The 13,609-nt window shown below is 39.4% G+C and overlaps 1 protein-coding gene across 1 annotated transcript in view; it reads right to left on the bottom strand.

Moving 5' to 3' along the window:
• The window catches only part of ascc3 (activating signal cointegrator 1 complex subunit 3), a 683,087-nt gene that overhangs the window by 632,463 nt on the left and 37,015 nt on the right, over positions 1–13,609 (bottom strand). The window contains exon 3 of the mRNA XM_039747862.1: positions 6,434–6,584. Coding sequence (XP_039603796.1) covers positions 6,434–6,584 — 151 coding nt within the window. The remainder of the gene's footprint in view (positions 1–6,433; positions 6,585–13,609) is intronic.

Below are 13,609 nucleotides of genomic sequence, written 5' to 3'. Positions count from 1 at the left end.
TCTGCACATGTCCAAACTAACCTAATCTCGCCTCTCTGACTTTGTCTGCCAATTGTCCAACTTCAGCTGACCCTCTAATATACTAATTTTTAATCTTATACATCTTTGTCACATCCAGTGTAAACCTTAGCATATTTAACTCTGCTACCTCCAACTCTGTCTCCTGCTTTCTGGTCAGTGCCACCATCTCCAACATGTATAACAAAGCTGGTCTCACTACCGTCCTGCAGACATTCCCTTTCACTCTTGCCAATACCCATCTGTCACAAATTACTCCTGACACTTCTCCACCCATTCCACCCTGCCTGTACACTCTTTTTCGCCTCTCTTCCACAATTCCCATTACTCTGTACTATTGACCCCAAGGATTTAAACTCATCCACCATCACCAACTCAACTCCTTGCATCCTCATCTTCATTCCTCTCCTCTCTAAAGCATCTCTACCTCTCCATTGTCTCCTCAACCTGATCCCTACTATCGCTACAGATAACAATGTCATCAGCAAACAACATAGTCCACAGGGACTCCGGTCTAATCTCGTCTGTCAACCTGTTCATCACCATTGCAAATAAGAAAGGGCTCAGAGCCGATCCCTGATGTAATCCAACCTCCAACCTTGAATGTGTCTGTCACTCCTACCGCAGACCTCACCACTGTCACACTTCCCTCGTACATATCCTGTACCACTCTTACATACTTCTCTGCCACTCCCAACTTCCTCATACAATACCACAACCCCTCTTGAGGCACCCTGTCATATGCTTTTTCCAGGTCCACAAAGACACAATGCAACTCCTTCTGGCCTTCTGAATACTTCTGCATCAACATCCTCGGAGCAAACAACACATCAGTGGTGCTCTTTCTTGGCATGAAACCATACTGCTGCTCACTAATCATCACCTCACTTCTTAACCTAACTACCACTACTCTTTCCTATAACTTCATGCTGTGGCTCATCAATTTTATCCCCCTGTAGTTACTACAGTCCTGCACATCCCCCTTATTCTTAAATATTGGCACCAGTACACTTCTTCTCCACTCCTCAGGCATCCTCTCACTATCCAAGATTCAATTAAACAATCTGGTTAAAAACTCCACTGCCATTTCTCCTAAACACCTCCATGCTTCCAGGTAAGTCATCTGGACCTACGGCCTTTCCATTTTTAATCGTCTTCATAGCTGTCATTACTTCCTCTTTGCTAATCCGTTGCACTTCCTGATTCACTATCACCACATCATCCAACTTTCACTCTCTCTCTCGTTCTCTTCATTCATCAGCCTCTCAAAGTACTCTTTCCATCTGCTCAACACACTCTCCTCGCTTGTGAGTACGTTTCCATCTTTATCCTATATCACCCTAACCTGCTGCACATCTTTCCCAGCTCGGTCCCTCTGTCTAGCCAATCTGTACAGGTCCTTTTCTCTCTCCTTAGTGTCCAACCTGTTATACAACTCATACACCTTTTCTTTAGCCTTTGCCACCTCTCTCTTCATCTTGGGCCTGATCTCCTTGTACTCTTGTCTATTTTCTGCATCTCTCTAACTATCCCACTTCTTCTTCGCCATCCTCTTCCTCTGTTTACTCTCCTATACTTCCCCATTCCACGGCCAGGTTTCCTTTTCCTCCTTCCTCTGTCCAGATGTCACGCCAAGCACCATTATTGCGGTCACCCTTACTACATCTGCTGCAGTTGCCCAACTGTCTGGTAACTCTTCACTGCCACCCAGTGCCTGTCTCACCTCTTCCCTAAACTCAACCTTGCAGTCTTATTTTTTCAACTCCCACCATTTGATCCTTGGCTCTGCCCCCACTCTGTTCCTCTTCTTGATGATGTGTAATTTAGACTCAAATAATAAGTAACAATATCATTAGGTCACTGAAGCTGCTTAGTTTTGAACATGCTATGAGGAAAACATTTTGGCATTAGATCAATTTTTGCTTTTCCTAGTGGCTTGGTCTTTGCTGATCCAAACACAATTTTACACGAGTTTTGAATTGAAAAGGTATTTGGCTAGAATAATGTGAAATTTGAGGATATGGTGTAACTATCTGACGTAGTGGGGTAAAGGAAATGGGCAAATGTATAAATATTTATTGGAGTTTAAGCCAATGGCCTCTTTATTATAACTCAAAACAGTGGGCAAACTGTAATTCAAAGAGTGCTACAATATTTACATCAAGTTGATATCTTCCGCAGTTTCTACCACGAATCATAGTAAAACTAATCTGTGAAGTCCGCTACGGTGTTCCAGCTTGAGAGCACATCTGCTTCCCAGGGAAAGTTCTGAGAATCCAGCTGCACAACGATCCTCATCTTGTGGTATACTCCCCAGGGCTTCACTTCTTTCTTCCCATCAGCAGATAGCGCTCTGCTGCTCATTCCTTTTTGTGCACCATCCCTTCAGGGTTTTTCCCCTTTAATTTTTCTGGACACTGATATCTGCATATGTCACGTCCACCAGCCATCCCTCTCACCACTGCCTACCTGCATCTATTAATAGTGTCTTATAATGAAGCAGTGCAGGTTTACCTATTTTTATTATTAGATGGTTACGATTTTCATTTGTTTAAGCTGTTCACTCAAATAAAGCATTTCTTGCTTTGGGGTTTGCCTAGCTTTTTTCAGAAAGCATTTGATAAGGTGCCACATGAGAGGTTGGGCATCAAATTAAAAGAAGTGGGAGATCAGGGTGGTTTTTTTAGATGGGTGCAGAATTGGCTCAGACACAGGAAACAGAGGGTGATGATGCAAGGAACCTCATCAGAATTGGCCGATGTTAAAAGTGGTGTTCCACAGGGGTCAGTGCTAGGGCCACTGCTATTTTTAATATATATAAATGATTTAGATAGAAATATAAGTAACAAGCTGGTTAAGTTTGCAGATGATACCAAGATATGTGGATTAGCAGATAATTTGGAATCCGTTATATCATCAGAGAAGGACTTGGATAGCATACAGGCTTAAGCAAATGTGTGGCAGATGAAATTTAATGTCAGTAAATGTAAAGTATTACACATAGGAAGTAAAAATGTTAGGTTTAAATACACAATGGGTGGTTGGAAAATCGAGAGTACACCTTATGAGAAGGATTTAGGAGCCATAGTGGACTCTAAGCTATCGACTTCTCGACAGTGTTCAGAAGCCATTAAGAAGGCTAACAGAATGTTAGATTATTTAACACGATGTATGGAGTACAACTCCAAGGAGGTTATGCTCAACCTTTATAATGCACTGGTAAGGCCTCATCTTGAGTACTGTGTGCAGTTTTGGTCTCCAGGCTACAAAAAGGATATGGCAGCACTAGAAAAGGTCCAGAGAAGAGCGACTACGTTGATTCCAGGGCTACAGGGGTTGAATTATGAGGAAAGATTAAAAGAGCTGAGCCTTTACAGTTTAAGCAAAAGAAGATTAACAGGTGACATGACTGAAGTGTTTAAAATTATGAAGGGAATCAGTACAGTGGATCGAGACTGTTATTTTAAAATGAGTTCATCAAGGACACGGGGACACAGTTGGAAACTTGTTAAGGGTAAATCTCACACAAACATCAAGAAGTTTTTCTGTACACAAAGAACAATTGACACTTGGAATAAGCTACCAAGTAGTGTGGTAGACAGTAAGACGTTAGGGACTTTCAAAGCTCGACTTGATGTTTTTTTGGAAGAAATAAGTGGATAGGACTGACGAGCTTTGTTGGTCTGAATGGCCTGTTTTCATCTAGAATGTTCTAATGTTCTCAGCTTCCTTTTCCTTTTCAGGACAATGGCCCTTTTAGAGTCATCCATCCACCCTATTTGCTAGCAATGCTACTTCTGCGGTCTGTGAAACATTTCCTTTCTCAGCACAAAGCATACAAACTACCAGTTAAAAGTTTTACAACACCTTTAATTTTTCCAGTTTTTCTTCAAATTTAACTTGAGTTTTAAAACACCACTCTTTTTAATTAAAGATGGTTTCTTGTATAGGGTGATTTCTGCTTGTGGGATGGGCAGATCAAGCAGTTGGTGGTGCCAAATAGACATTGAGAAACGGGTTAAAAAATTGCTCACACCCACGTTTTGGGAGGTCAACTCAGCATGGAGAAGACGAGGGAACGCATTTCAAAGAGCCTTTATTGACTGAATGTGGGCCGAAAGTGGAGAAGTTTTGTAGGGTGTGTTCCAACTGTCAGGTTGTTTCCACTCAAAAACCAACTATGGCTCCCCTCTTACCGATGCCTATTATGGATGTCCCCTTTGAGAGGGCTGAGGTAGATATTGTGGGCCCACTCCCCAAAAGTAAAAACAGTTTTCAGTATATGCTCGTGTAGGTTAATTACACAACAAGATACCCACCCTGAGGTGGCTGTACTACGGAAAGCGAAAGCACAGACTGTTGGCTCTCTCAGAACTGTCATCCAATTCGGCATCCCACGTTAGACTTTAATTGACAATGTCTCGCATCCTGAAGCAGCTATGTGAGAGCCTGGCAATTAAGCAATTCAGTACCACTGTTTTATCATCTGCAGACAAATGGCCTGATTGAATGGTTTAATAAAACATTGAAACAAATGGATCAAGGCTGTTATTTTAAAATGAGTTCATCAAGAACACTGGGACACAGTTGGAAACGTCAAGGGTAAATTTCACACAAACATTAGGAAGTTATTCTTTACACAAAGAACAATAGACACTTGGAATAAGCTACCAAGTAGTGTTGTAGACAGTAAGACTTTAGGGACTTTCAAAACTCGACTTGATGATTTTTTGGAAGAAATAAGTGGATAGGAGTGGCGAGCTTTGTTAGGCTGAATGGCCTGTTCTCGTCTAAAGTGTTCTAATGATACTGTGGGTGGCCCATGATTACCTGACCTCCTGGGATACCGTGTTGCCTTTTTCCCTGTTTGCTGTTCAGGAATGCCCCTGAAGTGTCCACCGGGCTGACTCCTTTCGAACTGCTATTTGGTCGCCAACCACACAGGGTTTTAGACATTTTTTAGGAAGAATGGATGGTGATCCACAGGACACCTCGCGAGGGGAGATTTGTGGATTGTGTTAATTTCTAGTTGAACATCAATGAACTTTCTCTTTCATACTTGACTATAGACATCAAATGTGATTTCCTCTTGTTTTTTTCCTATCAAGGCGACCACATCTTTTTTCATCTTCTGTCCACCCTACTGGTTAGTGCTGTTGTCGATCACTTCTGCTACATTTTTCATTTGCACAAAGCCCTTGTTAGTACAGCACAAAGCATGTAAGTTAGAATAACATTAATAAATATCAACAAATAAAATTTTTAATGACAAATAATGGCCCTGTTCATTTTGTGGAAACAAGATAGTTAACAGGAAAAATTCATTGCTCCTGTTTCCATGAGGAAGCGGTTTTATTTAGAACAAAAGCATAAGGATGACAAGGTTGTACAGTATTGCTATAGATACAGTTTAATTCCTAGACCTGCCTCTGCATGTTCCCTTCACTTTAACACTAGAATTCCTGAAGCCTACGAAAAAACTCATAATCCTGGCCCACCTTAAATCCCTTCACACCTCTACTATCAGAGTCCTTTGTTTTGTAAATGCGTTGATCAGCACAAGGAGCAAGCAGCCTGCTGTCCCATCCCCCATCTTGACGGAGCTCAGATCGAGGACAAAAAGTTCGCCCAGCTAAAGCTAAGGTTCTTTATCTGCGTGTGATGTGCCTGTAATTGTATAGGGTAAACAATATAGTATATCGTTATTTGGAATAGATGCATTTCATGTGTGTTCTGTGCATTCTAGGGCAGGGTCCTGGGGAAACTGGAACCTACCCCAGCAATCACAGGGTGCAAAAACAGGATAATGAATTTCTGAGTAAACTGGGATAAGTGGGCAAAAGGCAAAACAAAAGAAAATAAAAATAAAGCACAGTCATAGTAACCCAGATGAGAAGCAAAATCAAAGTAAAAAAAACAGGCAATGAGTTGAAAACCAGGTATAACTAGAAGATTAAATAGACAATAAATCAGTAGGAAGCAAAGATTTATCTAATAGATAAGTCAAGATCACAACCCCTGAGACTCTACCCCTAGAAAAAAGGGTCAGGACCATGACAACAGTACACAATAAGGCTTCTCTTAAACGCAAAGCATGAATTTCCAGCCTAAATTATGACAGCAGGAACATTTCTGAACAGAGTGCCATTCCATTGCATGGTTACCCTTCTTTCTATTACAATGAAATGTTTAAATTATTAAGAAGAATGTTTCAAGACACCACTGTTTTTCTTTCTGTTGATGAGTTTTATATTGATATTAGGAACACAATGCCTTAACACACTGTACTATTACAACTCCACCATTGCTGTGTCTATACTGTATACACGAATATTTATTTAGTCATTATTATTAAGAAATGTAAACATATACTGTACATACAGTCAACCTCCCACTATTCAAATAAAATGATTACCCATTTCTTTTGCTGCCCGCAGCACTGCTCTCAATTCTTCAGTTACCACTTCCTGTTCTTTCTTGCCCAGGTGTTCATTGATGAATTGAACAATCTTCTTCCATGTTAGGCTAGCTTTAGAAAACACCTCTTGTCTTTTCAATCTCTTAGACTAAAAACAAAAAAAAAAAGAAAAACAGAAATTATATTCATGTATCCAAAGCTACATGACCAAAAGACAAAATTTAGGAGGTCTCCCTAAACAGGATGCTATACATAACTAAACCAGACTAATTAACAAGAGAGTAAAAATAATGTTTTTGGTTGTGCAGACATAGACAGCATTTGATTTTGTGCTATTTCACCATTCTCACACATCTTTTACCTTGTACTTTTTCACAAATAATAGATTGTACAAGGAAAAGCATATTAGCTAATATGGATTAATTTTAAATTTGGAGAAAAGGCACATTTCAGACATAAACATTCAGTGACAAACAACAAAACAAAATTAAGGTCAATCACAAGATATTTTAAATGATCAAGCATTTGTGAGAATACGCTGGTTATACAGAAGTGGAATAAAGAGTACTGTATGATTAATTGGATTGATTCCTGTAAACAATATTTGAATAAGATAAAGTACCTTGCTGCTTGCTGGGTGTCATAATGGTAAACACTTGAGTGCTACATACCTGGACTTCACCTCACCATCCAGCTTCTGGACCTTTTCTCTAAGCCATGTCACTTGCACATAGCTGAACAACCAAAAACCCAGCAACAGAAAAGAAACAAACTAATGATTCTGAATGTCTGTTGTACCAGAAAATCTGATTTTGATTAGTAGTAAAGGTCAAGCTAATCACTATTTTTCTATAATGATTAGGTTTTTCTTTATCTAAATCTTATTTTGGGTTTAAGTGCATGTTGTAAGATATACAGTAATCCCTCGCTATATCACGCTTCGACTTTTGCAGGTTAACTCTGTTGCGGATTTTATATGTAAGCATATCTAAATATACAGCGAGGATTTTTCGCTGCTTCATGGGTTCCTGCGGACAATGGGTCTTTTTTACTTCTGGTATATGCTTCCTCAGTTGGTTTGCCCAGTTGATTTCATACAAGGGACGCTATTGGTGGATGGCTGAGAAGCTACCCAATCAGAGCACGCAGCTAAGTTCCTGTGTGCTGATTGGCTCAGTGACGGAGCGCCGAATTCGATTCCGCTGCGATAACCAGGAAGTCCCGTCTCGCTCATTCAGCATCAATGTGTTTTGCTGTGTAAAGAGTTAACTTTTGTGCTCTTTTGTGTTTATCTTTGTGCGTAGTCAAGCCCTTCGTTATGGTTCCAAAACGACCTGCTCCAGCTACTGCTTTGGGGGCCATGCCCAAGCGCCAACGGAAGATGCTAACGATTGCCGAAAACGTAAACGTTTTGGATATGTTGAAGGAAGGGAACAGCTACACTGCTGTAGGACGACATTACGGCATCAATGAGTCCACGATTCTTTTTATTTAAAAAGGAGGAAAATAATATAAGATCTTCAGCTGCTGTGTCCTTTAACCAGGGCGCAAAACGAGTTGTAAGTGGACATAATAAGGCGGTAGTCCGGATGGAATCTGCTTTAGGGATTTGGATTGAAGACTGCTGGAAGTAGAACAACGGCGGTGCTACACAGTCACCTGAAGAGGCTCCTTTAGAAGAGCTGTAACGCCCTCCTTTGTTGTGTAGTAAAATTAAACTCATCGTTATCGGACAAGTCGTCGTGTCATCATTGGAGAGTAACCATAATTAATTTTCTACGTACAGTACTTAGTACATGTACGTACATTTAGTGTCACTGTACACACATTTTACTGGATACAATTTTTCTTGCATTGTACGTATTTATTGCTGGTGGCCTGTCTATCGCAATGGCTGTAACATATGTGATACTGGAGATGCTCGATATCTTTAAAATAATATTTAGGTTTTACTGTATATAAACAGTGTGTTTACATACATAATTTCAACGAATCTTACCTAATATCTAAGAGAATACAAAGGGTTTATGCTGTATAACTGTGCGTGAAATGTTTATAAGAGTGTGGGAGAGTTTATAAGGGCTTAAAATATATAAAAATAACCATATGAACATATGGTTTTTACTTCGAGGATTTTCACCTTTCGCGGGGGGTTCTGGAATGCAACCCCCATGATCAAGGAGGGATCACTGTACAATGCCTATGAAAAAGTATTACAAAGTATTAGAATATATACATTAATATAATCATATTGATATATTAAAAGTATAAGAAGTTTTCACATTTTATTATTATACATCTTTAAAATACAGTGGATTTCATTGGGCTTTTTGATATAGATCAACAGAAAAAACACTCTTTAATGTCAAAGTGAAAACAGATCTCTTCATTTACTTAAAAATATAAAACAAAAAATATTGATTGCGTAAGTATTCACTACCAGTATTTTGCAAATTTGTGAGTAATTCCAGCATTATGTTTGTGTGTATAAGGACTCTACCAGCTTTGCACATGTGGACAAGGCAATGTTTCCCCATTTTTCTTTACAAAAATCACTTTCAAAAATCAAGTTCTGTTAGTCAGCATGGATACTTTTGCGAACAGCCTTTATCAAATCCCGCCACAAATAATTAATTAGACTGAGATCTGGACACTGATTAAGTCACTCCAGGACATTAACAATTGTTATGCCATGTTATTTTTAAGCCATTCCTGCTGTAAACGCCACCGGCCAGGAGAAAGGAAGAAGCCGGACCCGAACGTAATTGCCGGAGGGAATGGACAGACCGCCGAGTGGCAATAAAAGATGCTGCAGGGGACAGGTTATTCCCCGGGACACAAAATGGCACCAACTCTCTGTATTAGCACCCAGGGAATGCTGGGAGATGTAGTTTTTAGAAGTAATTAGTGACTGTTCTTTAACACATTATGTCAAATCACCAACACTGTGGAAAGCCTGTCTGGATTTAGGATTTTTGTAATAATCTGGATAGAATTGATAGTGTAGAGGTGATTTAACCATTAGGGTGAAGTGACCATCTGTATATATAATCTTCATTTGGATCTTGATCTTTGTTTGTCCGCGAATGAATTAGAAGAAGCACTAGATGGCAGTAGAGAGACAGCTAAATCATAGGCATTACATTAAGAATCTCCTCCAGGCTTATACTACTGAAGACTGTAGTACTCCAGTCACACCTCAAAACACAGACATTCAAACTAAACAAATTGTTGTGCTTTTTTGTCCGCGAATTCCACGCATGCGTAGACCACCTTCCAGTTTAGTACGTTGTTATTACTCACGGATGTCAACAATGTGCCGGAATAACGAAAGTGGTGGTGGACAGTGTTACGCTAGTTAGCTCCTGAGGCCTGGTTAGAGAATGAGATTGCCGAAGATAAAAGGTACGTGCCTACGTAACATGTGAATGAAAGAAAGACAGTGGGTAAAATGAATGACAACATAACAGCACGTTCCGGAAATTATTATTGTTACGTTGTAGCCAGCGAGTACTGCGCGTCTCACAGTAGTACCGTGGCTTGCTCACATGTCAGTGAAGTGATCCCTATTTATGCTTTAAAGAGCCTGGATACCTATGTGTCCCCCTTTTATAACCATTGCTCCATGTATATTGCCTTACTCTTTGGATTGCCACAAAGCAACCTGCGAGATTGGAAAAAGGAGATTGAGAAGAGATCGTGAGAGGAAACGACAGTGTCGTGAAAACGAGACGGACTCTGAACAGACAGAAGCAAAAATACTCCTACACCACCACATAATTACTATTCGGACAGTGATTCCGAGTAGGCTGTTCCTATCGAATCAATATCCAAGGGTTTTCTTTTGTAATTTTGTTTCCCTTATAAAAAATCATAATGCTGTGCGACGAAGGGCCCAGTTCATGACTGGCAGCTGCGTTTAAACAGGGAGCCCTTCACAGACAACTTTAACACGCACAATGTAGTTGGGCACACATGGCTAGTAATATAATATAGTTCTCAGTGTTTTGGAAGAGTGCAGATGCGGAGAAAGTCTTGGAGCACTGGAACAGGTTTAAAAATGTTTTACATATAATGTTAAACAGGTACTGTACATACCTAAATTTGGAATTAATAGGAAATAATAAAACTATGCAGTAGGTTAATAAACAGTTGATAAAGAAGCTGCAAAGGAAAACAAACCTGTATAAGATTTATAAGATTAATAACACTAATACAGGGCTGGGCAAAAAAATGGAAAAAAGTCACACCACAATAATCAATACATATCACAATATTAGACAATCACTATTTCTGTCAACTTAAATATTTCTTTTTACTCCTAAGTGAGATGTTAAGATATTATGAGGTTCATTTTGGTTTAAATATTATTTAATTTCTGTCAGATGTTGAACATGAGAAATGTGCTATAGAACATTATACAGTACAACTGTATTTCAAATAAAAAAGGTATATACTGTATATGTTTAACTAAAATATTCATTGTGACCAGTGAAAAGCTCAAGGTTTACAGGAGAACACACTAAATTTTCAGGTCAACTCCAACAAAATAAATAAATTAATTAAATTAAATCTTAATTCAAAAATTCTAAAATCCTAAAACTAAAATCTTAAAGCTTTCATGTTTTGCACAACACCACAAAGTAAATTCTTTGGTTAGTTCCAAATAAATAAAGTAGGTATTAATACAAAATAAAATCTCAAAAAAAAACTACCTCTATACTATATTATTTCCATTGTATAGATTCAAACTATTTTAAATCACTGGGAAACAAACCCACAAATAAATAAGACAAAAAGCATTCTGTGCATATCCTGAGTACAAATTCAAGCAGCTTTCAAATGTAAATGAAGGAGAACAAAAACAAAATTGTCATATCCACTCAACTGTGGTCAGCTTATGCTCCAAGGTGAAAAAAAGGCAGAAGAAATCCCCATTAGTGCACTAAAGTCTGCATTGTGCATGTTCTAAAGGATGGCACTGTTTCAGATGGTACAAAATATTGGTGATATCTGTCTTTGTGGAAACATGCTTTTGACACAATGTGCAGTACACACTACTTTGCTTCTTGGCGGATTTTAAGCTAATTAGTGTTACACCTGAGCGTTAGTTGCGCTGTGAAAACTGTGCTAAAAGCTTCACTCGGGCAACTCTACAGGTGCGTCTTGCGTAAGTGTTAGAACTGAGAATTACTCGGGTTGCAAAAGAGTTGTCGACGCAAGTCCCAAGCATTAGTCAGGCAACATTATAGATGGGTCTTGCGTAAGCCCTATGGCCAAGCATCACATGGGCAAAAGTGTCGGTGCATCTTCTCCTCTGACATGCAATTGATGCCATAATAATGCCATCTCCTAAGAAATGTTTTTCAGCAGCCCAGGTGTTGCATGCTCTTGCTGTGATATAAGCAGTGATGTCGAGGATGTTCTCATCAGCAGTGATGAGGAAGTGAATCTGTACTCAGGTGGTGAAACTGAAACAGATAGTGAGCCTGAAAGTGATGAATCCAAAAGTGATCCTCGCTTCTGGCTGTCTGTTGACCTTGCTTCAAATAAACCAGCGCCACCTTGTTTTGATTTTGTGGAGCAGCCAGGAATAAAAGAGAATGTCAACAGCCAAGATCCACTCAATTATTTGAAGTTACACCTGGATGAGGACGTGATCAACAGAATTAATGTCGAGACAAACTGTTATGCTGAACAGTGTCTGCAAATTACCATACACCTATGCAGTTTTCCCATTCAAAAAGATGGGAACCAGTAACTGCTGATGATATCCGGGCCTTTTTTCGGCTTATTGATATTACAATGACTTGTAGTAAAACCTGAGCAGAGATGGTACTGGTTCAAATACAAAATTTTGGCAACACCGTTCTCTGGAGAAATTATTTTTGAGTGTAGGTTTTCACTAATTATAAAATAGCTGCACTTTACCAACAATGAAGACTTTGATGAGAATACCCATCCAGCACCCAAACTGGTGAAAATCTGGGAGATATAACAGGCCAGTTTTGGAGTGTTTACATTCAGGACTGTGTTGTCAGCATCAATGAAACTCTCATGGCTTATAATGGCAGAGTGTCACAGATGCAGTACATCGCATCAAAAAGAGCAACATTTGGCATGGTTTTACGAGCTTTGTGAATCTAAAACAGGGTACATTTGGAATTCAGTTGTTTTCACAGGGAAAGGGTCAATAGTTTGATCAGATACACAATCAGTACAGCTTTGCTACATCATCGGATAGGACTTTGATAGATGCTCTGCTGGATCAAAGTTACTGGGTAACCATGGACAATTTTTATATTTCGCCAGAGCCATTTGACATCTTGCTGCAAAGAATGACTTCATGGCATGCCTGAAAACTTTGGCAGAGCTAAATTACAAAGAGGTTTGCTAATAGCTTGGCAAAAGGGTAAAGTGCTTGCCCTGAAATGGAAAGAGATAAAAGACGTTTGTCTTCTTAGTATTGTAACAGCTACAATGCAGCTGCAGTCACTGTACAAGCAAAAGGCATCGAGTAGGTTGAAAAGCCTTGTGCTGTGGTTGACTACAAGAGCACAATGGACAGCGTAGATCATGTGGAACAAGAATTGACTTTCTATCCCATTATGCAGAGGCAACAAAAGAAATACTAAAAAAAGATATTTCATCATGTGGTGGAACAGTGCATATGAAATGCATTTGTGTTATACAAACAAAAAGCTGCTGAAACTGCAAACTTTCATGCAAACTTTTATAAGAGCCAGCTTGTAGAACAAATCATTGCTGCACATTCACCATCCACACTACCGCTAAAGCATCTTATTGGTAGACCTCCAACAGAAAAAAAACAGAATCCAACTCGTACCTGTACAGTGTGTTGTTCAAAAACTGATAAATCTGGAAAGAAAATCTGAAAAGAAACACACTATTATTCTCCCTGCTGGGACGTTGGATTGTGTCTTTCACAGTACTTTAAGATTTACCACACAAAGGACTCATTTTGAGATTATATACTGTTTTGGCATCATTAGTAGTATTATTATTGCTGTTATTACTGTTTACATATTGTAAGCTGGAGGGGTGATCGCATCCTCAGAGGACACAGACGCCCCTGGGAAAACCCCTGAAAACACAGTCTACCTTCACACATTGCTCCGCTATAACGAGTCATAAATCTCTCGCGTGGTACTC

The sequence above is a fragment of the Polypterus senegalus genome, chromosome 3 (assembly GCF_016835505.1).
Source record: "Polypterus senegalus isolate Bchr_013 chromosome 3, ASM1683550v1, whole genome shotgun sequence".
NCBI classification, from domain to species: domain Eukaryota; kingdom Metazoa; phylum Chordata; class Cladistia; order Polypteriformes; family Polypteridae; genus Polypterus; species Polypterus senegalus.
The sequence above is the reverse complement of the archived record's forward strand: the minus strand, read 5'-3'. Positions and strand labels throughout refer to the sequence as shown.